Genomic DNA, 27876 nt, shown 5'->3' on the forward strand with positions numbered 1-27876 from the left:
ATGCCCTGAAAACACACCTTCCTGTGCCAACTACATGAGCTTTACAAGATTAAAAAAAGCAAGGTTTTTTGCTCTGGGACATGCAATTTTAACAAGCCTTGGAAATTCAACTTAAAATTATTTCTGGTTCTATAGCAACACACACGCAAGTTACAAGGGCTACCCTATCCAAATACTACTTTTAAATGCTTAACACAATGAACACTATGCATTGAGCACTTACAATAGTACACAATCACTTTGAAATCTTGAAATCTATATTTTGATTCAGGTAAGTATCCTTAAAATAAGTACAGTGAATAACATTCTCAAAAAAATCTGCTTAGGCAAGCTATTATGCAACAGTAAACTCTAATTAAAAGCTGAGAGAAGGGAAGGGAAAAAAACCATGCACTAAGTTTACACTTTAAAGATTTAGATCACATCAGGAGTCTCAGCCTCTAGATCAATTTTATTATTGTCCACCAATGAATAATTTTCAGTGAGGCTCTATGTTGACTATGCTTCAAGCACATCCGATTTCTGCGACTCTAAGCACACACTATGACAGTTACAAGTAACCTTGAAACTCTACAAAATAGGACATGACAGTTAAGCCACAAGGCACCTGTCATCGGCGTTATAAGATCTTATTTAAGATCTTTCATACTACTACATCATAACACTACCTCATATCACTTAATTATTTTCTACCTACTATTTCAATCTAAGTACCCTTATAACGTGCATCTTCTAAACGGACAAGTTTTAACACACTACCTGAAGTGGCATTGCTCAGCATTAGTTGAAGTTCAGAAAAATTTTACTCCTGCTAAGCAATTTACACCACAGTATTCTTGTTCGAACACTCCAAAGATCACAAAGGTCTCCTGCTTAACTGTTAATGTGCATTACTCTAGAAGATAGCCAAAGTGCATACTGATCAACGCAAAACAGAACCGAAAGCTGAGGTAGTTAAAATATAACTAGACAAAAAAAAAAAAAGCAGCTTCATACAGTATCAACAACCTAGCCCAAAGAATACCTGGAATCTGCAAAACCCTTTCCCAGAAGGACAGTACCTTTGGCAGGGCTTAACTTGCTCAACCCCTGGTCTTAAAGGCTTTTTATTAAATCCTATGTTTATAAAATGTGTAAGTGTATTTGGTGGCCCAAGCAACCACATACGGAGTTTTTGAGTTGTGACAAACTAGTCTACCTCTTGCATGAGAAAAGGGACCATGTAGGCTACATGCCTTCTAGTTTTATTATTCAGGCTAGGCTGAGGCAAGGCAGTTTCTTTAGCAGGTCGTAAGCTAGAAACAAATATGAATGTGGTATTGGAGCCTCCCACTACCTACATCCTTCCTGGGTAAGGACAAGGTGGAAGAGGAGACTCACGCCCATGACCTACAGCAGATACCAGTGACTTCAGTGAAGAGCTAGAGCAGACACACTGAGCCAGGCCCCAGTACTGATGCAGATCTGAGTATCTACTCAAGTGTGAGATCCACCATTCCTCCTTCCCCTTACGCTGACATGTACAGCTCGTTCTTTTCCTACTGCACTGAATCCTGTGCAAGAAGCATCACGTCCTTTTGGAAATTAAATAAAGCTCATAATTTCTAATGATATAGGCAGTTACACAAAGACAGTTACACACAGAAAACTCTGCATGTAAAATTTCAACACTTTGATATTTCTGATCAAGGTAAACTATGTAATGATACCTGGAGTGCTGGGGTACTGCAAACAGTGAAAGACGTTAGCGATTTTCAACAGGCCTCCAGAATATAACTCAACATTTTATCCCATTGCATCATGAAAACAAACAGACCCACCTTTGTGCTAGAGATATTTCACTTTCAAACCTTCTACTGATGTGAGCAAAAGGTCCTTTTTTTTGCACCCCCCCCAAGATACTAAGACATGCTCATTCTCCATTTTTAGAGGCAAATGGAGGCTACTAAGGGTTTGTACCTACACAGGAAGAACTGATCAAAATGGTCAAACTGGAAGAAGGCACTAAGAGAAGAGTATCTGCACTCAGCAATTCTACAATAGTCATTACCCTTCAAAACTCACACTCTTCCTCACTTGGTAACTGTGCTACATAGGCAAGCCTCAACTCATTTGTATATACGTGGGGCCTTGCTACAACTTCTCCACTTAAAACAATGGGTTGTCAAACTGATGGTATGATTAGGGGAAAAAATATTTTTAAAGACCAAGTTTCCTTTGGTGATACTGCAAAATCATTTGTGTGAAAGAATGTTAGCGCTGTTTTCAAATTAAAACCAGAGGGTGCTTCCCTACTACAAGAGAAAGATGTTTGACAGTCTAAAGATACCCTTTGACAAGTTCTCCTGTATACCTTGCAATAATTAAGCACAATGCAATTAAACACAAGTTCAGTTCAGATGAGTTTGCTGGCTTTCATGCAGCTGGAAGCAATGGTCCCAGCTCAGAGGAAGACAAATTTGTCCAAGAAGTTGCAAAAAGTGAAATAAGTTGATGCTCCTTCCCTTTGCAGTTTCTGAAGTATTCTGCATTTTTGCTTCCCCCATCATCCTTCTTTATAATGCCAAGAAAGGATTTTGGATGAAAAAACCAAAATGACCTGGCAAGAAGATTAGCTCTAAAATGTTTCAGTTACCTTTAACAAGCTATTATTAATTGAAATTATGTTTTAGTTTAGATCGGTTTATCAGTTTCTATACATAATTTGAGCACTTTAGTACTTACATATTTGCTTGAAGTTTACAAGCTTGCCACATTAATAATGAAGTTATCAGCACACAGAACCCCAGTGTTGGCTGTTTAGTATGCAGTTGGAGCAAGCAGAAACAGTTCCATCTTAAGAACTGAGGATGTCTTTGCTGTTTTCTGAAAGCTATGTGAAGGCAGTTAAAAAACTGGAAGTACTATTAAGCAAACATCCAGATTGATGGAACAGTCATTTCAAAGGGCACTGAATGAGCTCAGTTAAAAAAAAAATTAAGTACTGCAAGTTCAAGATTCTTAAAAAAGGCTGTTAGGTGGATGAAGTGTGTCATATACCAGTTTTGCAACTTAAAAAAACCTAATGAAAAGCTACCTAGGCGTATGTTTCATACAGGGTATGAAGACATACAGGCGTATGTTTCAGACTCCGAAAAGCTTGGGCTAAGACAAGCTCTTCACATTTTTGCAGTTTTACTGTTAAAAGTCAAAGTACTAGTTTAGTCATTACAGGTTTATCAAAAATACACTGTCAGCAAGAAACATCTTTTGACCTAGCAAAATTAACCTTAATACAGAAAGACATATCTACTACTTATCCTGTTCATGATTTGTACTAGAAATTGTATTTCACCTCAGACTACCTTCTACTGCATTTCAGAGGTAAGAACTCCTGTTCAGGAGCTGCATTTTGTTCTCCATCACTTCATTATTACAACAGACCTAATCTCCAAGGTACCATCTTATTTGCTAGTTAATGCAAATATTTACTTGAACTATTTAATGGCATATTTAAACTAGATAGGTGATGCCTGATCAAAGTATTTTCCTGAAAGTCAGATACACAACATAGCAGATGTGTTCATGTGGCAAAGCAACCTCAAAATCTATGGTATGATCTCCAACACTGGGAACAGTGCAGAGAAACTATAACCATGACAACAGCTAGTCACCTAGAAAAAAAGCTGCAACACCTCCTGGTACCAAAACACCACATGAGTCCTAACTTCATCCTGTGCTGCCCAAATACAAGCAGTATTTTTCACCTCAAACTGATACCTTTAACGTTGATCTCTGAAGAGCAAATTTGAAACAGCTCCTTTTGCTACACATACATAAAAAGGAATCAGATTAGAGAATTATTCAAGAACTAAGAAAACCAAAGACTCCAGGACCTAAACAAAAGCATGTTACAACTCCTCATTTTTTGGTCTCTGCCTGCGCAGAAAGGTAGACAATTCCCAACATCTAGATAGGAAGCAAGTAGCAAGATTTGAAAGAACTTTAGTCTCATTTACTCTTCTTCATTTTCGTTTACATAGACTTGCCTGAAAACAACCATATTGACTTCTGCCATAAAGAACTTTTTTTTAATTTAACAAAAATCATTTAATACTTTGCTTCAAAAAGCACAGTAAGAACCTCATTCATCTGACCACTTGATTACTGGGAAATCCCCACATGGATTCCAGAAACACTCAAAATCCTAACCAATGGACTGCACACTAGCACTGGGCATCCTTCCTGCCGCTCTCTCCCTTCCACCACACCAAGAAAGCCCCCAAAGTTGAGAGGCCTTCTTGATACTGTCTACTCCCAGATATTTCTTCTGAAGTACTAAAAAGATTCCCCTTGCTTTTTGCAAATTTAAACCACTCATTTTAAAATGGAAATTCCCTCCACACATACACACAAGTCTTCACTCTTGTAATTTTAGCAACAAAAACTCATTTCATATCAGGACTGCAGCTGCATTTAGTGTAAACCAATTTTATTCTTTCACCAAAAATCCACAGCAGCCATTTACACTAAAGTAGTCTTACAGTCACAAGACTGAAGCACATTATTTTCCCTAGTATGTTTATATACCACACTGAATTCAAAAAGTCTTTCTGAACATCAAAAACCCCACAAGAGATGAGTTTTCTGCACTAATCCACATAAAATCTAGGACCTCCTTATCTTCTTTCTGTGTGTACTGATCTCACAGGAAGTTTCTTGGGTGGAGACTTGAAAAAGTTTTAAAATGCCTCTGAACTGTATCTGCATTACTAGTACTAGTTCAGTTTTCTTGCACATGCCCATTTCTGCTGTCTAAAGAAACAGACCTAAACCAGAATACAGTTTCAGAGAAAAACGTCAGCCCTGGCACATCTTCAGCCCCTTACAGCTGAAGAGATCACACACCCCACTAAGCACAGCAATTAATTGCAACTCTTAACATATTCTACTTACCCTTGTTGACATAATCAAAGCAGATTAGAAGCCTTTTCCATAAGCAAGATAGGCAAGGCAGGTAAACGACCAGACTTCAGTCCAAGGGGGCCCATAACAACAGCATGACACAACTAGTCTTGGAAGGTACGCCTTATCCCAAAAGGAAAAGGGTTAGTTCTTCGAAACATGCTATGACAGTGCTTGGCATAAAAAGGTCAAGATTTAGTCCATATTAAAAACCCTAATAGAAACAAACTTGAGCTGTCTACAAAAAATAAACTAAGCATTGAAACTCAATTGCTTACTCTACAAGAGTGTGTAGAAAAACAAGTCCAGAGGAGAACAATTAAATGTTCTCCTCAACATCCATCCAGTGGTCATCATGATCAGACAGTTTTTTATAAAACTATAGCTCTTCTATTTTTATGTACTTAACAGCACTGGCATGTTTACCTCAAGTGTGGCACACAAACCTGCTCTCAACTCTTATGCTGTCTACCTCTATGACCAGCTAAAGCCTCATACATTAGTTTTGCCAGACGTAGTGCAGTAATACCAAGAACCTCATACAGACGGAGACCTAATCAACAGACAAGACAACTGCACAGAGATGGAAGTGGCCATCTACAGACAATGCATCTGAAGACTGCTTAAAAGGAAAAAAATGCCCAAAAGAGTACATTATACTAACACGGTTCACTAGTTGAGTGGCATCAGCCACATAAGGGAAGGCTGGCATATTCGAGAACTGGACTGAAATGATATCATGGGCACATTTATAGAAAAAGCACAAGGTCACACTATCAAACTGCATCATGAGGAATTCATCAGTTGGAAGGGTCAGAGCAGGACAAGAAAAACAAGTGACTGCAGTCACCAACACAATACAGCCATAAAAGGAGACAGAAAGCCAAGGCAGAAAAAAATTGTAGTGTTTCAATAAGAGAGTCTACGGTAGGAAAGGTTCCCAGAAAAGCTACTTCAGAAGAGCCCGGTTTACTTAGCATGGGAAAAAGGACAATCAGCAATAACTGTTCTCTAAGCGTGCATATAGTAGAGGATCTAATTGGAAAGGAAGAGCTAAAGAACCAGCTCTAGAGAACACACTCACATAAGGACAAGTGATATAACCAGCCATGAATAAATTCACAGGACTGCTCGTACAAGCTTATTCTTCTTGCCAATTTTCTAATAGAAGCCAACCATGTTGGGAATGAACAATAAAATCCAGTTTCAGTTAAAACCCACGTTAGCTAGTGTTCATGTGCTAATCAAAGAAGAAAAAAACCAAAACCACATCAACTGCTGCTTTATTCACTTGCCTTTTGCAGTAAATTGAAGCCTGGAAACCTGTGTAATCTCTTTCAACAACAGATTTATTAAGTTTGGCTATACATCTGTCAGCTATTACTTTTTGGAGATTTTGATGTTTCTACAGTATTCAAGCCTAACCAAGAAGGCTGAGGAAGAGAAACTAGTGGGGTGGGGAATGTTACACAAGAACAAGCTTATCATAAATCTCAGAATATATTTAAATAGATCACAAAAAAATATTTTGAACACAAGTTGATCAGTGAAGGGTGAAAGCAGCCTAGTACAAAATAAAATATTTTGAGCGCTGTATCTTAAATACAGTAAAATAAGAAGGAACCAACACTTAAACAGCCTTTGTGACAGACTAGCACTCCTAGACAAGATTTCTTTTGAGAAAAACACATGAATGGAAGCATTTATAAAAGGAACCTGTCCCAAGTTCTCTTCAACTGTATGGAGTACAAGCAAGGGGAGAAAACTAGTAACTTAAATGAAATAACTAGGAACTACTGCATTTAGTTGATCAATGAGCTTTCTAAAGGAAACAAAATGCACATTAAAACCAGAAAATACAAGTGGAGAAAAGGCATCGCTAATAGTCATTCATGAATACTCAACTCTGAGAAATAGTCCAGAATATCTTGCTTATTGGTTTTCAGGCTTCTAACACCTAAAATTCAAACTGGAGAAGTAAGAGAGCCAGACACTACAATCCAGTTTTTTTTTAAAAAAAAAAACAACACAAACAAATTAGTGGTATTCAAGCCCTTTACCTTACTTGTTAGGGAAAGGAGTATCATTCTATGCCTTACTCTTTGTACACAAAGCCTTTTCAGATGGAGAAAAAAAAAATCACATGAAAGAATTTAAATATGACTGATCTGCAATGGATGTGTATAAGGGGAAGGAGCTTTAATGCAGAGGGAGTTAACAACAGCATTCAGTTTGCTAACAGTTCCATTGAGGTTTGTTCTTACAGATTAGAGGTTATTACAAATACAAGTGTTCCCTAAAAATGCATTTCAACATCCTGCCATTCCTCTTCATTTCCTTCTCTGTAATCCTTGGTTTTACAGTTTCCAAGCATGAACTTCAAGGACCAAGTTATTTCTGCTGTAACTTAAAGGTTAAACTACTAGTATGCATTATAAGCTATATTATCATCACAAAACTGGACTTGACCCCCACTCTGGATGGGTATAGATCAAATGATCCCCCATGGAAGGCACAATATGAAGTCTGTTTCGTAAGAAGGGAAGAACTTTACCACAACAGAGGAAAAAAATACCGAGTATGACAGCAGCTAAAGCAGCACTGTTTGCAATATTTCCCGTAAGATGATATCAAAGCAAAAAAGGTCCTTTTTTTTTTTAAATAAACAGAGGAGAAATTCAAAGTGTCCCAAACCTGTCACTCATTATGCTCTGCAGACAATATATTGTAGCACCAGTTTGAATCTCTTTCCTATTTAGGGCACAGTTCCTGCTACTCCCACAAGTTACTGTGGTGCTCTGACATGGACAGAGAAAGACCTCCAATTGCCACTATTAGTTGGAGTGAAGGTGGTAGTTCACTGATTTTTGCTTTGTATGAGTGGCAACTGCTTTTTTCACTACTCTGGAGAACAAGAGTCTGAACTAAAGTTATTTCACAGGTGTGCGAGGAACTCCCAAGGCAGAAGATCCAGCATGTATCAAGTAGACTCATACCTGAACAAGAAATACTATTTATGCTTAAAAAGACATATGAAACCAAAGCCGTCTCAAGAACATCATTTTACAAATAGTGCTGCTTGGGGAAATAATAATTGGAAGAGACAGGCATTGAGAGCTATTCATAGACATAGAGCATAAACTGCAAAGGCTGCAGAGGGCAGATTCCTTCCTTCCCCCCTCAAATGCCAGCAACCCCTCGTGAAGTGCAAAAGTATGTTTTTAAACTCAGCTTTAAGGCACTAACTTCTAGATTGTCAAACTGCTGACAGTGGCAAAGGAAAAAAAGGTATCCCCTAATTCCCTTTGGGAACAGAACTTTTGGGAAGTTCTTTTACCCTTTTGCCACCATCATCTGGCTGCTATGCCATACATCCTACTTGCGAGACTTGTATCATGGCTCCCCAGAAATCTTCATATTTACAGAATATGCACTAAGACAGAAAAAGCCAGAACCATGCTAAGTGGATTACAATTTAATATGGTAATGTTAAAGATTCAGAACCACAGTCATTGTGGAAATAGGTTTACTAAAAAATACAAATACAAGCCATTAACAAGTGCTGTTTCAATAAATGATTATCACATTTCAATAAAGATGATCACATTTGAGCCAGTTTGGATACTGGAAGGATGACCCTTTTGTTCCAACAGTAGTGTCCGGGAGGGAATTATGGGTGGGAATGTTGAGGGAGTTCACATGGCTTCACAGATGCTTGATACTCTCAGGCCTGGCCCTCAAACATGCTATGGCTACACTTGAGCCATCTGGCAAACGTCAGGGTCACTAGATCCCACGCCTAACTAGTCAGGGAACATTTCAGTAAGTTGCATAAGGCAGCTTCTACTGTAGCCCAAGATCAGCTCAGTGTATTTATATAGGAACTGCAGATATTAGCATCTGTTGGTCATGCCACCACACAGAAGAGGATCAAAGAGAACTCAATTCTACTGGATCTTTCTGGTAGAAGGTATAGGATATTTCTTACTGCCATGATGAAAATGGAGCAGGATTTAGCAATGCTCAACACCAGGAGGCACAGCTGGTTTTCTGGACAGTTACTCTCTACAAGGGAATCTAAACACGATTTTGTCACCAGACCAAAGAACTCGAAAAATCCCTAAACAGAAAGCAGCAAGGCAGAGCAGCAAAGATAACTCAGAGCAAAGCCAAAAGGGACTTGCAGAACAGTAATAGACAAGAAGCAGAACTTGAAGAGTGGCAAGCTGTGTAAACTACTCAATTCAGCACACGCCCTGGTTTCACACAATAATGTAAGAATTACTCCTGCTTCCAACATTCACTTCTCTTGTCCTCCCTCCAAAGGAAAGAGAACTTACAGCATCAAATAATCATCCATAACTTCCTTATAAAACATGAGCACAGGCAGGCACACACACAGATCCAGTAATGAATGGGGAAAGAAGCTGGCAACACTTTGGAGGAGGAAAGTTTTTAGACCATGTGGAATTAGTCAGGAGACATCATGCTGGCTTGCCAATTTCCAATACACACAGACATGTATTTTGTAAGGATGCTTAACTGCCATTTGACAAAAATGTTGATTCCCAGTAGAACAGTTCCATACTTGAAGTTTGTACCATCTAAGACTCATCCTAGAAGAAAAAGCCTTATGTGCCTACAGAAAGGTTTTCTCTCTCAAGGCCTGTTACTGAAGGAGCTTTTCAAGTTCAAGTACTTAGTTGTGTTTGGTTTTGTGTTTTTTGTTTGGTTTTGGGGGGTTTTTTTTGGTTTGTTTTTTTTTTTGAACACAGCTCGGCAGAATAGCATCCAAATTTAACGGTAACAGAGGCAAAGACTAGAAGCTCTCCAAACCATGTGTCAAACCATCAGACTAACCCCTTCAGGCAACAACGTTCAAGGTAAGAAAAACAGTGATCTGTCTTTGAAAAATAACTAGGTCAAGAAAATAATCTGCTGTGGGTAGAAAAAAAAACCACAAGGCCACTTCTTAACAAACTTTATGACCTGTACAACTCTGGTTTGGAACGTAGTTATCCGTTATGTTTCAGTACAGAACACTTAAATCTGTTCTTGACAGCAAGATCATTTAAGGTACAAGATTGGAAAAAATGTTCCCATCTAATATTGCTCAACCTAAAAAAACCTATTTCTAACAAACTAAGGACTTCATTAATTAGCAATTAGAGCTATAGGTAAAGGAGCTTTTTCTCATAATGAAGGAGGGAATTACAAGACCTGGATTATCCAAGTTCTGATGCATCTGAAATGGAGCCCTAGATGGACAGAAATTCCCCCTCCCCCCCCTTTTTTTTTTTAAGCTATCTAGGTAATTCATCTTGCTTATGGCAGGAAGATATAAAAGCATCAAATTTAAGACTTGCATTATCTTGAACAACTTGGCAAACTGCAGATTCATCCTCAGGTATTTGTACTGACACCACAGTAAAATAAGTCTTAGTTAACTGGGCCTGTTTATTAAAACAGGATTAGAAAAGTTACGAGCAAGTTCAAATTCAAGCTGGGTAGAGGCTGAAGGTATTGGGACAGCACCTGCTCATCCTGCCTGAAGGATGTGTCATTGATATCAATGCTTGCTCCCATAAGCCTGAGACTACGTAACAAGCCTCAGATATGCCCTAAAGCTCTCTTAGGAAGAGTTCTCCTGCTCTAAGACACCTAGACACCTGTTTTTAAAAGGCCTTCCTTCTCAAAATGGCTGTTCCTTGGAAAAAGATATCAAAGTTAACAGCTTTGGTGTCAAAACACCTTCAACCAGCAACAAAATACTACCAAGGAATTTTACTAGTTTTATACCAGCCGCAGCGCTATACATGAACAACAGCAGATGCACTGAAATAGCATGGATTCAGAAGACCACTCATGTTCAGTAGAGCCATTAAGTGCTATAGGCAAGACTCTACCAGAAGGTGTGAGCTCTGATGATTAAGCACCCCAGGCTACTCAAAAGCAGCCCAATACTGCCAACTGGAAACTTCTAGCTTGCCGAAGTAATTCTTTGTAATACTTTTAAACAAAGCTAAAGCTACATAAAGTTAACTATTTAAAAAATAATTAGGTGACCCTAACTCTACTTCAAGTTTAAAATAATCTTTAATATATCAAGCATATTTCTCCTGCTCATTGAAACCAAACATCAAGCTAGTGTTATATGCACACCAATACAGGCAAAATATATCACTTGTCTCCCAAACTGTAACAATGATTGATTTTTTAATAGATTAAACTTTAATCTCTGCTGCCCTGGAATAAATGCACAAGAACTAAGTGAACAAAAAACATCCAACAGGCAACCCTGAGAGAGCAATTCACATTTCTTTTGTACCATGATATAAAAAGTTGGCATTTAAGGCTTTGTATACTAGATCAGATCATAAACCGGGTAGAAAGTATTTCTCTACACCATCCCACAAAAAGGCAAAATACCTGTCAGACACTAAAGCTTACCAGGAACAGGACACTAATTATCTATTACTCATTAGCTGCCCCACAAATCTGTTATTGCTTCCTCATATGGAAAGTTCTTAAGGACTATCATATTCTGAAGCTTGGCAGTCAGAAGATGACTCACTTGCTTTGAGACAAAACATTACCACCAGAATATAATGCCCGTTTCATACAGACATTGTAATCACCATTGTATTTGAAAGAGGAAAACAAGGAAAAGGAATTCAGCTTCCCTTCCTCTGGGTCCTCCTCATACAAAATTCAAACCACAGGGGTGGCAAGGGGAGGGGAGTGAGGAAGGGGAAAAACAAATAAAGTGGTTTCTACAACCAAAACCCCCATAATTTCAAAGCAGATTAAATGACTGCAAAACACTAACATGCTACGGGATGATCACAGGAAAGCACAGCTTAAGAGAAGATAATACATTATCACCAGTGCCTTGCACACTGGCATTTGCTTAAGAACATCATTAAATACCAACATAAGAATTCAAGTGTTTGGAGAACCCAAACTTAAAATTACACAAGAATGGACGTGAAAAGAATGAAGTTAGCACATCTTCATCTACATAACAAGACAGATAAACAGAAGAAAAACTAAAGTGAGCGATGAAGGAGGACCTGTAATTCAGAACAAGGAAGAACCACAGTTTTAACACTGTTTCACAGTTTTTCCTTTATATAACTTTTTGGAAAAAATGAATTCAAGTTCCCAATAAGTACTTCGCTGAACGGGGCAGTGGGGAGTCTCATTCTCGATTATATCCCACATTCAAAAATAATTTGGAGGAAGTTGACAAGTAGTACAGTTTCAACATCTCATTTTGTATTTAAGCATGCACTTTTCAGCTGTATTGAACTGTATAACTACCTGAACTGTAAAGTTCAGGAAATTGATACAACAAACATTAATTGCTATCAGAGATGTTTTACTTTGTGAAAAAAATGGATTTTTTTTGAAAAAGGAAAAATAGAAATGCTGAAAACCTTGAAAAATAGGCATCCTTCCCAGTTTAATTTGTTGGACTCAACATGTATCATCAAGCAAAGATGATCCAAACTCCTCAACCCAGTCTGCCGCTAAACAAAGTGTCCTACATCTTGCCTTTGTAGTAACTGCATTCTTAAATTAGCATTGTTCTGCCAGGAAACCCTGACAGCTTACACAATCAACTACACATATTGCAAGCACAAAGGTTCAAATAGACCATTCAAAAGGAAAGTTAATTCCACAGGACAGTGTCTCTGACAATTAAATCCACAGCATTTTTCGCCCATTTTGAGCTGACTTACATGTTACTTATATGCACTTGGGATAAAGCCCACAAATTTTACATAAAAAAGCTCAGACAAGTCAGTTCAGTAGCTGCACACCATAGCACCATCTGGTATCCTAAGCCTTATGAGATTCATTGTCAAGTTAAGTTATAACCTGACCTGCCTTTCTTATAGCCAAGTTTTGCAAAGTTTTACACAATGTTTACCTCCCCCGAAAGAATGCTGTAATCTAATACCTTACTTCATTTTAGGAACCTAGACTCACTTCGACAAGAACCCATCACAGCATACTAAAGAACTCAAAACTACGCTTAAGTCTCTGCACCTCCCCATCAACAGTAAAAGCTCCCAACGTTTGCTCCCCAGCCTGCCCTTTAAAATTAGTCATGGCACAAAGCTTGTCTTTAGGCAATGCTGCGACACATATTTGCTGAAAGACTCAGCTCTTTGTACAAGAGTAATTCTGATTTCACCTGGTACAGTGCCTAAACTTCTTTTAATAAGTTAAAGCTTTATGTTATGTTGCTTTGTTAGTTATTAAGCATAATACCCAGATTTAAAAAAAAAAATATCAAGATTAAGCACTTCATATTAAAAACCATCTGGGAAGGGATGGGGGTAACCCTGCTTATAGAAAACAAACATCAGTTTTCAAACACCACAGTGTTAATAAGAACTATGTAATTATAGATAAGCCTTTTAACTGATGTTAACAAAGTCACTCCTGAAATAGAAAAATTTAGAGACTTCCTACATTACTTTCACACAACAGATGTGCAGTTCATCTATTTCGGTTCAGAAGGATGAAAGAGAGCCATACAACTATGCCTGAAATGACAAAATCCAAACTCGTAACTGATTGTCAGATAGTAATATAAAGCCCAGTGGAAAATACAGATTTCTAACAAGGTTAAAAAGCTGTCTTTAAACTTAAGTGAACTACTTATAAAAGTGTACTACTCATTAAACTATTTTTATAACCTCCTTAAAAATACTATTGCTATTTAAGCAAGTTCCTGCTCAAACAATGGACAGAGCAAGAGACAAGCACTAGATGCTACACATGATTAAGTTTAGAAGAACGCTAACAAGTACAGGTATATTTAAGCTACATGAACTCAAACACAGGAACAAATTCCTAGTTCAACAGACCCAACATATCACACCCCAAGTGGAAGCACTGAGCTTGCACAGGGAACAGCTTGCTTTCCTCAAGTCAGAAATCAGCATTGGCTTTTCTGTGTCAAGTTTCCCCAAGTGGAATGAGCAGTAACTTGTTTGAGAAGGCAAACACCATTTGAACTAAACACCTCCCCATATAAACTCCCCCCTATCAATTTGTAACAGCATAGAATAAAGATGTGTTGGGTTTGGGGTTTTTTTTTTTTTTGGTGTGTGTGTGTTTTTGTTGTTTGTTCGTTTTTAATATGTTTGGAATTTAAGTCCACTTAGTTATGCACATCTTCAGTGCAGATCACAGGAATACAGGCTTTTTGTTCTGATGCAATATAGGTTAAGGAATTTTTTTTTTTTGCTTTAAGTTTTGAAAACAGCAGTTGATTTTTTTTTTTTACGTAAGAGCTTCAACATAGGAAGCAGCATCTGTATAACACTTCACAAAGAAGAGTAAATAAAACTTAAGAAGTCTGAAAAGGTTCATCACTTTCTACAAGATACTCACTTTGATTAACCTATTTTACTGGAGTACTTTGAAGAGCTTTAAATTATTAAGAGACATAACTATTAGCGAAAGGAATAATCTAAATGTTTGACTGGAAATAGAGATCTAGCTGAACACTTTAGCTGGTCCTACTCAAGTCCTCAGACAGCTCTGCAAGAAGCCCTGGTCTTCGACTGTTACTTCTTACAGCAAAAACTACTGCTCATCTGCAATTCCTCTAACTCCCATGAAAAAATATTCCAGGCAAAAAGCACAATCATTCCTAACATTTTCACAAAACAGAAAGGAATAACTGGACACAGACTCCTAATCTCTAGACACCATGTTTAGTATCTGCTACCCCTCCTCCCACTCCTGCAGAAGTTGCTTTCAAATAGAGACTAAGCAAGCTCATATGTTTTCATTAACTAGAGGACCAGGAAGCTTAATTTAAACTTTTATTTCCATTAAATATTATCTGTTATCATGACAGTAGGAAAGAGATGCAAAATACATGCCACTGTCTTAAGTGAGCCTGAATGAGTTTTATAGCTTAAGCGAAACCTCCTTTGCTTCCCACAAAAGGCTCTTTATCTGCTAAGGAAACCACATCCCTGGAGGCATTTAAAAGGCTACACTGGACCGAATATTAGAAAAATATATATTGGGGGAAGTAATCATGCATCAACAGAGAATTAGACGGGATGATTTAAAACATCTTTCCTCACCTGTAATTTCCACAATTGTTTTTTACAGACTGATAGTAAGCCAAATGTAAATAGTAACCCACACAAATTTCAACTCAAACTATCGTGCATTATTTTTCATTTAATTTGAGGATATGGGAGGCATAATCACGACATAGTAGATGCATATTGGTCAACTTCGAAGAAGCCAATTTAACCTACAATCCAAGTCAAAATACTTGGAAGTTTGAGACATCTGTTATCCAGACACAGGTGCAAAGAGTTCACAAATATCTGTGCTGTTTCACCCATGACAGTGGTGCTGGGACTGTCAGTGGCCATCACTGAAGTTTGCTCAAAAAGTCTCTCCCTTTCATAAATGCCATAGGAGAGCAGGCATCTGAGGAAACTCTTCCAACCTTCCACATCCCTGGTCCTCTCCAAAGAGGTCTTCCCAATCTTAGCAATTCTCTAGCTTCTAAACTCATTTGCAATTAATAAATATAATAGCTTGACCAACCTCTAGCAGATCAAAGTTGACTTGCATTCTGTTATTCAAAATCCTGTAGGCATAGCAATAGTTTATTTTCAGTCTTCTGAAGTTTAGAAAACCTACAAGTATCTTATTGTATCCATTTCCATTCAGACATTCTTCCTCCAAGTCATAAGGTTGCCCTTAAGAAAAAACACTTACACTTTGGAAATGCTGAAGTCTTTGGCCTCTTGCATGTAGGGGTACATTGCATAGGCAAACAGTAGAAACATTTTCCTTGAGGTCTATTGCTGACTATTTCTTTTCGGCTATAAATTAAGTTTATACCTAGAATCACACAAAGTGGATTTAAACCACTGATTTACTTAGCTGGACAATTTTGATACCCAGCTCCCCTCCTCTGAACAAGACCATTGACCACTGAGCTTAAATTACTTCATGTCTTTTGAAATACAAATAATCTTATATTTTGGTTTCTTGGTTTATGATCACTTATAGAAATTACTACTATGGGAAGAAAAAAAAAAAGGCCCCAGAACTGTTTTTCAAAGCAAAGGTAGGCCAGGATTAGCTCTACTTTTCAAATGTGAAGTTAAAGGCTCCCCTAGGAATAGGTATTAAGTTTTCAAACAAGAAACAAAATTCTCTCCCTGGCTCAATTGCTTCATTCACAGCTGTTGTTTTTGGTTCTTAATGTTAATACAAAGGGAAACTACTAGTAAATTAATTATGTTGCATATTTACATTTGCTACCATTTTATTGATCCCAATCAACCCTAGTCCAATCCTTCACTACACATAGCTCACCTGTATTGTATTTTCCACAAAAAGCATTCCAAAAGCCAAGGGCTTCAAGGGTGCCCTGAAGCAGAAGATACCCCCATACAGTGCAAGGACATCTATCACCTATTTCACCTGAGAAGCAGCAGTGCACATCAATGTATCACTGAATTGCAAAGTGTCATCCACAGGTAGAAAAAAATCAGAACTATATTCTGATCAAGAGATACTGTACTACATCTTCTTGCAAGAGTACCACAAGAGCTTAATCACTTAAGACTTGCAACTGTATTAAATATCTTCCCCAAATCACACTACACAAGTGTAGTGTGCTTGGCAGAGAACAGCCTTTGCAGACTTAACTGTATCCACAAGCAGAAAATACATCTACCCCAAATAACCTGTTTGTTCCCATTTTGACAGGAGGCTATAAGAAACAAGCTTTAAATAGTTTGAGATGCTTATGTAAAGGAACATGCTTACTATTTAGAGAACACAATCTGAATGAATTTCATGAGCCAGTACTTAACCTACTTTAGCCAGTCCAGGCTTGACTCACAGGTTACCTTGCTAGCATTGTAAGGGACTCTTGATACTACTTTTTTATCTTGCACATGCTAAAACAGCAGCCTGGGGGAAAGCCTAATGCAAGTGAGCAGCTACTTCACCACACTACTCATGTGTATGACACTGTCTTTTCTGTGTCTATGCTTCAGTTCTACTGATAGCAGTAACACTGTTTGTGCAGCATGGGAACGTTAACCCACTTTGTTGTAGCATAATCAAAGTGAAAAAGTGTACCGTAACTATGCCTAACAGGGCACACCTGGAAATTTTCTAGACAGCAAGAACTCAAATAATCAAGGAGAATGCTTTAGAGCTTATTTTGTTTAAACTTAGTGAGGCTGCAGTATGACTAAGTCATCTACCTGTCCACATACTGACCATTACAGTGACCTCAAAGACCAACAAAACAGAATTAATAACAGATAGCAATCACAAGTTTGTTACCATGGTTTAGATACTTAAATAAAATAATTACTATCACATCTCACCCTGGTATCTATTCACATTGGCTTCTGCAAACTGGCCCACACAGAGTAAAATTCAAGTAAGTAGATGCAGAGATTCCACAAGAGAGATCAGCAGTTACTAAGAAAGTCTCTGCAGGAAAAGTAGCGGTCATCTGATCTAAGTTCAGCTGCAGTACTCATGCGGTTCTACCCTTGATAGAACACTGCCTCCTCATTGCACCCTTCAGGAAACTTATCCACTCCCACCGTTCATCCCTACTTTGCGTGCATTTTTAAACTGCTGTGGAAATCACTATCAACTAGTCCGTAAGTGATGCTAGTCTTGCTGTTTCAGCCAGAGTTAACAAGTCTTTATAACTCAGATGGTATCTTCTGTGAGAAGCCCTCCTTGCTATGTAGATCTGCAAAGCCACTACATCACTGTGACCTGAAGCATAAAGTCAGTAATCATAAAGCAGAGACAATTTAAGCTCAATTTACTTTAAGGATCAAAGTTATCCAAACGTTTTGCTGATTCAAGACCTTAAACTCCAAGAAAGAAAATAAATCAAGTATTCAGGTGTTTGGAGAAGGTGATGATGAACAGAGTTTACAAAAATTAAACTGTTGTGGAATATTGTGGAGGTCCAAGATAAAGGGTTAAAAAACAGATTATCAACAGAAAATAGATCTATTGGTAGTTAGAGTTTGAACCTCCGATGCACACTTTGAAGCCCCCAAGATGCACACTGGCAGAAGCCAGGCCAACGTGCGTGCTGGAGGAAGTATCACGTTGCACATTCATTGTTCCTGCATGCCTCAAAGCAGCCGTTCTCTGTCAGGCAGGGTGCCAGGCTACGCAGAGCTTGGCCTGACCTGGTGTGGCACTTCAGATCTCTGTCAGTACCAAGAAAATCCACTAGTATAAAATCCAGATGACTTTAAAGCATTTCCAAGAAGGCAGAAGCACCCTGTGCTAAGGAATCACAACCTCAGACCCCGAGTTCCTTCAGTGTTGAGAGACCCCTAAAAACTTTTAATTGTGTTGTCTTACCTAGTCTTAAGTTAATGCATGAGGTGCCATAGCACTGAATAGTTGAAACTACTCCTTACTTGGATAAAGACAGCTACTTTGTATTAACTATTTAAACAGACCAAAGACCACTTCAGAGAACATATTAGAAAAAGTCTGGGGTTTCTTTTAAAGCACGATACCAAGATTTTTTTTTTTTTGGTAACTCCATGCCACAGCATTGGGGGAGGAGTAGCACAAGAATGTTAAACACCAGAAAGACTTCAAACTACAGTGTGTTGTTTGATCTGAAATGGAATTAAATGTTACTGTCACAATAAAACTTGCTTACACACCGAAAAACTTGTGCAACCTCTTGTTCTTCACTTGTCACACCTCAGGACTGACTGACATAATTAATGAAGCAGAACGTTTGAAAAAGCTCTGCAGTTTTCTGGGGTGGAAGAACTCTTTTCAGTAAAGAAACATTTCTAACCTCCTACTGCAGTTACCAGCCTAAATGCCACCTTTACTTACCCTGTAGCAGCCTCTGTCATAGAACTTATTACCTGTAGAAGAGCGCAAGTCCAAAGAGGCTCTTTGCTATGCATAGTCATCTTGAAATACCAGGGTGATCGAATTCCTGCTGCAGTGAAGGAAGACCAACACTCCTCACTAGAGCCAGCTTCTTACTTGGGCGATTGTGAACAAATATTAAGTAGGCATAGGTACTGTTTTCTGCAGTTCTACAACTCATACAGCTATTCTTGCATACATAACTGAACAGAGAAAAGTAATTTTGAGTCCTTAGAGGCTGAAAATAGCTATCATTTTGTTATCTTTTCCTACAGTCCTTTCCACTTGTTTTTTACAGCTGTCTTCACATTCTAGAAGGTCTGAAGTTTCACAGGTTTGTATTTTCAGCTTCAAGTCCAGAAAAAGATCCTTCCAGAATTCAGCACTATATGAGCTAAGCAGTGGTGTACAGCAGTCTGCCTGATCATTTCAACCTATTTCTACAAACATGAATTACTCATTTTACTGAATATTAAGTAGTGTTTTCCATGAGAATTGAAGATATGGCATATTCTTTTCCAAGAGGGCATAAAATCTAAAACAGAGGGGGAGTACACTGAAGTAGTGTGAAGCTCTGTGGAAGAAGAAAATAAAATCAAAGTATATAGAAAGAAACACTTTCTGGTGTTAAGAGCTGCCCTATTTCTTTCCTTCTTTTAAATAAAGGCACAAATTAGAATATTAAAGAGGCAACAGTGGAAGGAGCGAGCCATGAACAAGTACAGAAACTAAGGATAGATTACAAAGATAGATTACTAAATCTGGATTTACTCACCTATGCTTATCTCTAAGCTTAAAAAGCAATGACAATGGGAACTTTGCTTTCAGAATTAGACTTTTGATTTTCTAGCACTTATATTTAGCAAATTAGTAGGGACTGAAGCAGCAGCCACCACATATTTTCTAGAACTCAGCTAGCAAAACACCAGTTCACTAATGCAAAAAAAAACCAAACCCAAACAAAAAACCACCAAACCAAAAACACGTTTCATCCCCTTCTCCCTCTAAAGCTTCACCCAGCCACAGCTATTCAAGATCTTCACTCAGATACAACAGCACTTGCTTCAGGTTAAAGTAAATAAATCATTTAGTTCTGATAAATATTGATTTGAGATAATTCCTAGCTGAGAAACCTTGGGCAACTTTGGCAGGTGTTTCAATGCCAACCTCTCAGCACTCCACAGCATTGGCAGAAATGGCCGCAGACCTAAAACTCCCTTCTTCACACAGTTGTGGCTCCAATATACCACTGCAATATAAAGTAAGAACTCTCCCTTCCCAGCACCTTCAGATCTGTCATAACATGGGTCAACTATGACTTAAGTTCTCCACAAACAATACTAATTATCTAATTACTGACCTGGTTTTGAGCAACTATTTGATAAGTTTACCTTTTTAGGAAGATTTGAGGACATCAAAATATTTGCAGTAAAGCTTAGAACAAAATATCCTTAAAAGCACTTGTTTTCAACACAGGTCTTTCATAAACTGACTTAGAAGTGAATTTGAAATCACAGAAAAAGTATTTTTGGAAACAATAAGGAGCCATCAAGAGACATGAAAGAGAGGTCTTACTGAACTTCCCCTTATCGTAGTCCTGATCTTCACTGAGCTATATCCAGATATAGGACACATCCACATCTCATTGTACGACACTTCAAAACAAGTCTTCGGTAGTATTAGCTTATAATATTTTGCACAGCAGTAATTTTAAGTTGAGAGAAATGTTTAAGACCACAATATAAGTTTCAAAGCATATACATCTGCCAGGATTTGGGGCATGGGGAGAAGGTACGCTATGAAGAAATATAAGACTTCTAACAATGTAATGGGTAAGCAAGCTGTCATTCTAAAAAAAAAAAAACCCCAGCATTTCTTTAGAACATAATTCAATTTTTACTTCAAATGTTTTCAGTACTTGCCTAGTTTTTAAACAGATGTTTTCATTAAAGTTTAGCATGTTTGGAAACTGATATATTTCCAAACTATACTTTGTGCCTTTAATTAAATACACAGTAGTATCTTTATAGGAAGATTCTACCAAAACAGCTGGAAAAAAACCCCATCAGGCCTTGACACTGTAGGATGAACTTGGTTGCATAAACTACTCAGCTTATCAAAAAAACATCATCTCAAAATAGGTCTTGCAGGAAGAAGTGATCAAGACTGGCTGAATATTAGTCTGATGTACTCTTCAATTCAGCAGCAAATCTAAATAGCAAAAAAAAACCCCCACACTTTCCACAGACATGGGCTATATCAGGTTTTCTCCATACACATTATTATATGGATTATTTAGAAGGTGTAACACCTGAGCAACTGAAACTAATCTGACAGTCTGAAATACTGCATCTCACCTCTAGAGCTTGAAGAATGCAAACAGCAAGTCTAGCCAAAAAAGGAACAGGTTTTAAATTTTACATTCAGTTTAAATAAAGAAACCTGCATTAGACCACACAGGCAGTTGAAAGGCAAATCTACTAATATTTCTGGAGTAGATTAGCAAACTAATCTCAGCAGTGATTAACACAGAGAAACAGGTAAGATCTGATTAGCTAACTAGTAAACTTGCATCTTAACCAAAACTCAGAACAGGGTCTAGTCATGTCTACAACAGAACTGGTTATCAGCCTTGTCAATAACCAAACAGATCATTCTGTGTGGCTTGCCAACCAATTACCTACCCCCACAGCTTCATCCAAAAAAGCTGTATTTTTAAAGAAGAAAATCCTTTAAGCTATAAGTTGTCTCAAAGGCATAAGAGAAGGACAGATGACATCATACAGACTTTTAGCTAAGCAAAGTGGACATAATATCCCACAGTAGACAGTTCAGTTTCAATATCTTACTAGTATTTTTCCCACGCATTTCTATGTAAAGTCTACTAATACCAAGGTACCACAGACTGGACATTTGAGCGAGCATCCCATTCTATTCAGCTTTTCTTCTGCACAGTGCATCAAATGCAGGGACACTGGTGCAGAATTATTTTCCTCCCTTACATTTTTATTGCTACTTCTGCAAACTGCCTCCTCCCCGCTACTCTTAACAGATGTACTCACACAAACCTCCCGAGTCTGGTATCTGCTGAAGGCAGTAGGGTTATATTCTCACAAGCATGAAGTGTTCTCTGACCATAACGTAAGACTCAATTTTACATCTACAGAAACTAAATTAGCATCTTCAGTTTTAAACTGCAGCAGTTGCCTCTGTGGACACAGAAGCTTTGAAAAATGAGCTCTATACATGCATTTGTATTACATGCAAAGTATAGGCATGAACTGAAGTTTACTAGTTTTTAAGTCAGCACGTTTACTCTCACATGAGGAGGGAAGTAGAAGTCTGAATAACTGGAGTAAAACACCTCTCCACTGAGCTGGAGTATCTGCAGCTGCCATATTAGAACACTATTTCTATTTCTGACTGCTTATTAGCAGTTTCTTTAGTTAATTCATTTATAAGGGATTTGCTTGCTCTTATTTAGCTTTATGGAATTACTCAAACTGTAAGGGGAGGATTAACCAAACAGATTTGCACAAAGATGACTTAGAAATCATTGCACACTGTTATCTGGGAACATAGTGGCATAACTTTTTGGCTACCCTGTCTACCCCCCCTTCCCCATGGCTTCCTTGCATTTTAAAAACAAGCCATTTTTCTTTAGCCTCTGCTTCAAGCATCTTTTCACAGCTCTTTGTACTCTATATCAAGCACACTGGGCTTCAAGAACTTGGCTTTGTGAGCAAAAAGTAAATAAGTTGCTATAGGGTATAGCACTGGCAAGTATAAGAAGCCTGCTATGCTGCTGAAGGTGATATATATCAGTACAAGAACACAAAGCAAATCTAACAACTACAAATTAGTTCAGTTTATCTAGAAAGAGCCTTTCTGCAAGAGTTCCCTTCACACAGAGGAAAGCAAAATCTCACCCGTGTCATTTTAAAAAAGTCTAACGATGGTCTGTTCCATCGTACATCCTCCTCCCGTCTGCGCTTTAGCCGGCTTTTCTTTTCATTCAGAACGCAAGGCTGAGAGCGGCATCTCAACAAGCCCTGACGCCGGCTGAGCTCGGGTGTGGAGGTGGGAGTGCTGTTGGCTGAAGGCAAGAGATTTCCCGTCTCGGTGATGTGCTCCTGGGACAGGGAGAGGCGGCGCCTTGGGTTAAAGTCACAAGGCCCTCCAGAATTCCAGCGGGTACTCGAGCTTGTGCTGCCCTCGCTACTGTCCACAAACCCGCTGCTGGCAGAGGAAGGTCTGGGTACTGGTGATGTGTTGAAGCTGGTGATAGTGAAGACATTATTTAGTGACAGTATGTTTTGTGGCAGACTGATACTTGTGCTTCTCTGTAAGGTTGCACTTCCATGACTGTTGCAGCGTTGCAAGGTAGCGCTACCACCACTGTTACACCGTCTCTTTGACACAGGAGTCCAAACCTTTGAATTGCCAGGCTTCCACGGTGACCGACAGCGAGCCAGCTCATCTGGCTCAGAGAGGGACCTACAATGGCGTTTCGTTGGTGGTGCCAAGGGCTGACCCGAGTTTTCGTTAAGGTTTAATTCACTTATCCATCCTGACACCATAGACGTACTGGAAGATTCCTGCTGCCACTGCAGACCATTACTGGCAGTGCCAGGGCTGAATGGGCACACTGGGAAAGGGTAAGCTGAATTCCTTGTTGTGTCAGTCTGGATTGGGCAACCCCCATTTAAAGCTTTCCAAGGACTCTCTTCTGAAAACAAAAAGAAAGATACAGGTGAATGATGCAAAGGAAGATGACAATTTGTTTTTAACCCAGTTTAATGTAAAACCATGAATCAAACTCTTAATCAAAATTTTACACTATAGTTACATATTCATTTTAAAAAAGGTAGAAAATTCCAAAAACATGAAGACCAAAGTATTTCAGGAGTCAATCCAGGCATTGCAGTATGTATGTACATTGTTAATGCTTCTTCCTGTGTACTGAAAGATTACAGCGCTGTGTTTCTTTGCAAGCAACAGGGACAGCTTCCTTACCTGCTTCCTAGCACATAGCATATACCACAATTAAAACCTGTAATAGTGAACAACCTAAGGTACTTGTTAATCCATTTTGGTTGTAATGGGAAAACCCACCAGGGAATTTTTGTTTTTTAAATAAAAGAGCAGGATAATCTCTTCATAGACTGCTGTCCTTCATTTGGCTGTCAGGCTTTTCTATTAAGAATACCTTATTAAAGAAAAGTTTCAAAGACATGGGCGTTGACATTCTGTGGTGTGAAAAGCTTTACTTTATATTAGAAACAGTATAAAGTTAAGTCAGATTGCAGATTGTTTCCTTTTTTTTTGCTCATATTCAAAGTGTAGGAAAAAAATCTTAATTCAATGCATAAAATAAAGTGAGTATCCCTTAAGAACCTCCTGCAAGTTTTACTGTGAATACAGACATAACCCACAGTGCACAACTTCTCATCTGAAGTGGCAATGCTGGGTTAAAAGCAGTCTGCCAGCGAAGCCTCTCACTCTTTTGTAAAGCGTTTCTTTGAGAACATTCTGCACATTTTACAGCTGTTCCTCCACATTGTACAATGAAGTGTAATAAGAACTACAGCAGACTGGATTTGCAAATTGAAAAGCAGCAAAACTGTTGGCCAGTTAACAGTGCTTCATGCTTGGTTAGAAAATTTGCTAATTTAAACCAATTAGCCAAGTAAGTTTCACTTATCCCAGCTTTAAAGAAAGAATATTTAAAACACCAAGTTTTTCCCCTGCGCCTATTTTAAGAACCTGGATATAGCCGAAACATTAAATACTTGTATATTCTTATAGTTGGCTGTCTAAACTAAGTTTTAGAGTAATCAACAGATAAAAGATTTGCTGAGTAGCTTTAAAAGTTGCAAACCCAAATAGTTGTACATGTTCCATGCCCAAAGTATGTCATGGATTATCCTGTTTATTTGGATCTTATTTAAAGAACACCCTATTGTCTCAAAATCATTTAACTGTGCAGACAGCTGGCCTATTCAAACAACATGTTTTATTAGAATTCCTCTGTCCTTCCTCCTCCATTCTTTCAGCTGGGTACAACCACATACTGTGCTTTGCCTTAAGCATGTAAGCTCTTCAAGGCAGGGACCATCCATAACTCAATGGAAGCAAAATAGCCAACACAATGGGATCCAGATAATGTTTAAAACTCCTAGCATCTACTGTAGGATGATTTGCTAGCTTGGACTGGCCTGATTTTTAAAAATCCTTAGGAAGCTTTCTCCCAGGCTGGGAGGGTGGTTTAAAGTTTACTGTAAAAAAAAAAGTCAGGAGTTGCACATGTGTTTTAATTGTTTACCTGGTAATGGCATTTAAGATAAAATACCATTTCCCTTTGAAACCTCACACAAACCAAGATTCACATTTTATGGGGAATCCCACTGAGCAAATAAAAATCCTCCATGCTTAAAGACACAACAGAACATGCAAAATTTCAAGTCCATCCCTTAATAAAGCAGTACAAAGTTTACATATCAACACACAACTTTTGCTACATACAACTTATTCTAATAGGACCAAGGGGGGAAAAAGCAAATAACGCTTGTATGAAGGCACTGGACTTCAACTTATGGTTTGCATCATGCTAGATATTCTATTTGGCAAAGCGTGCAAGAAGGTGTGTAAAGATGTGAGAGCTTTCTGCTAGCTGAGGAACCCGAAGAGATATTTAGCATGAAAAACAGCATTGCTGTGCTTCTGTACACCATAGGAGATATTGAACCAAAAAAAAAAGTGTTACAAGGGCTTTTACTATGCAAAGCAGATCACAAGTACAAAACTAACAACCAGCTATTCCCAGTATTGTTCAAAGACCAGCTTAAACCAGCAGGCTCTACAACAGCATGCTCCATCCCCCTCACCTTATTTACAAAAGAAAGGCTGCTTGCTATACCAATTACCTCAAGTAAAACACAGCTAAGGTTTCCGAAGAACTTACCGTTGATTTCGAAAGGGAACAAGCTGCCACTTTTGTTCAGCTTCTCAGATGAGTACTGAAATCAGAAAAAAAAAAAAAAAAAAAAAGAGTTTTGTGTGAAAGAACATACACCTCAAGGAAACTGCATGCAGTTTTCAGTTTCCCTCTATATGCATTTAATAACGTCTTTAAAAGGACGGGGTTTCGCTGGGTATCTTGAAGAAATTCCTGAACAGCTCAGCTTCCTAAATAAAACCTCTAGCATCTATTTGCCATGTTTTCTGATATATTGCTAAGTATAAAACTGTTTCAAGAGTTGCGACATTACCCCATGTGAATAAACTGCAAAATTAAGAGTGATAATTCACCCTTAATGAAAAAGCTTTGATCCAATTCTCATTTCAGTGGAGAGGAAATTAGTCTGACAATCGGGTTTCCATTTTCAATCTTAAGGGTAAAAAGCAAAATACTTCACCTTAAACTAAGAGACAGTAATAGCTTTATCTAAATTAAATACACAAACTCTTAAGGGTCCCCACAATGAACATTGCCCAAATCAGGCTTTCCTAGTATTTTACATTTTGTTAAGAATCAGTGTAGCAAAATGTTTTCTTATTTCTTAAAGTACAAGAGCCATTAGGAAAAAAGTCTTTCCTATCCAAAAATAATCTTTTGCAGACTGACAGTTTTCAAAAAATCATAGTTCATTGGTGACGGTTCACTACTCAGCAATAATGTAAAAGCTATGCTTAAAACAAAGTTTATGTGTAAAGGGCTTAAGAATTTATGATTAAGCTTCATCAGTAGCATCTGCACAGTAAGACAAGTTTGTATGGAGAATTTTTTCCATTTTTTTAACTAATTTTACCTAGAAAATATTAATACAAAGGCATCCTTAAAGGGTCTAGATTTCTCAGACAAAGAATAGAGCTTGCTATCCAGCCTCCTATAAAGGAGTTATGAATAAATGGCTTAAAGCTCCATCAGAGCCCAAGGGCCAGTATTTATTCCCCCATCACCACCTCAGGGTGGAGAGGAAGATTGCTTTAAAAAGAGAGCAACACACTTTATATGAACATTGTTTTTTGTGTATAGCCAAAGAAGATAGCATTGTACATACACTTCCTTTCCAGATACAAAGTCAATTTTTAAACAAACATCCTTGGGCTACAAAGCTTTTCTTTCTTGCTGTATAGCAACACACAGAGTGCTAGTGACAACTTTATATCCTTGAGCCCCATGTGTAAGACAAATGCTAAGCTATGGTAAAATTCCCTTGGTGTTATTGTTTTAGAGGTAGGAAATAATGGAACAGATGAAAGGACAGCAATCAGATTTTGAATCTTATTTTTATCAACATCTGCATGTGAGACAAGCCATTTGATTTTTCCTTTACATTTACATTTGTAGATGCATTTATAACTTCCTTTTAAAGAAGGCTACTTTAAGTAAACAGCAGAACTCCATGTTTGAATCTCCATCAGATTTGCAGTTAATTAGTCCTATTCAAACCATCTGAAGTCTGCAACTTGACAGCAGGAGCAGCAGTCACTTTTACTAGTTTGCTTTTCATAACTGTAGTTGCCAGTTATATAGTATACATATTTTAAAAACTATTATCAATCACTTACTCTAAACAGCTACTAAGGTATCATTAGAACACAAGAAAACATTAAGATAACAATAATAGTTACATTTCAGCTGTTCCTGAAGGAGAAGCAAACAAATTAAAGAGACTTACAGATAAGGTTTTTCAGCAAATTCCTCCCTCTCCAGTTTTCCCCAAATGAAAGGCAATACCAACCTATTCAACTATCAGATAATAGCTACAGAAAATGTTTTTGGAACGGAATTCCATGTCAAAAAGTCTTAAAGCTAATGCATCTTGAACCACATGGAAAAGGGCAATAAGAATGACTTAATCATAACATAATAATTAGGGGTGTTTAAAAGACTATTCACACAGGCTAAGATCTTGGATGCTGAGAAGGAACAGAACCTCAAGGACAATCCCATGTGGCAATTGTTAGATTGATACT

The 27876-nt window shown here is 38.1% G+C and overlaps 1 protein-coding gene across 2 annotated transcripts in view; it reads right to left on the reverse strand.

Moving 5' to 3' along the window:
* The window catches only part of FAM53A (family with sequence similarity 53 member A), a 73070-nt gene that overhangs the window by 17433 nt on the left and 27761 nt on the right, over nt 1-27876 (reverse strand). For both annotated transcript variants that reach the window (XM_072862746.1, XM_072862745.1), the window contains exons 3-4: nt 25859-25913; nt 22824-23623 (exon numbers count right to left, since the gene is read on the reverse strand). In XM_072862746.1, coding sequence (XP_072718847.1) covers nt 22824-23623; nt 25859-25913 — 855 coding nt within the window. The remainder of the gene's footprint in view (nt 1-22823; nt 23624-25858; nt 25914-27876) is intronic.

This window comes from Ciconia boyciana, chromosome 5, assembly GCF_034638445.1.
Source record: "Ciconia boyciana chromosome 5, ASM3463844v1, whole genome shotgun sequence".
NCBI lineage: Eukaryota > Metazoa > Chordata > Aves > Ciconiiformes > Ciconiidae > Ciconia > Ciconia boyciana.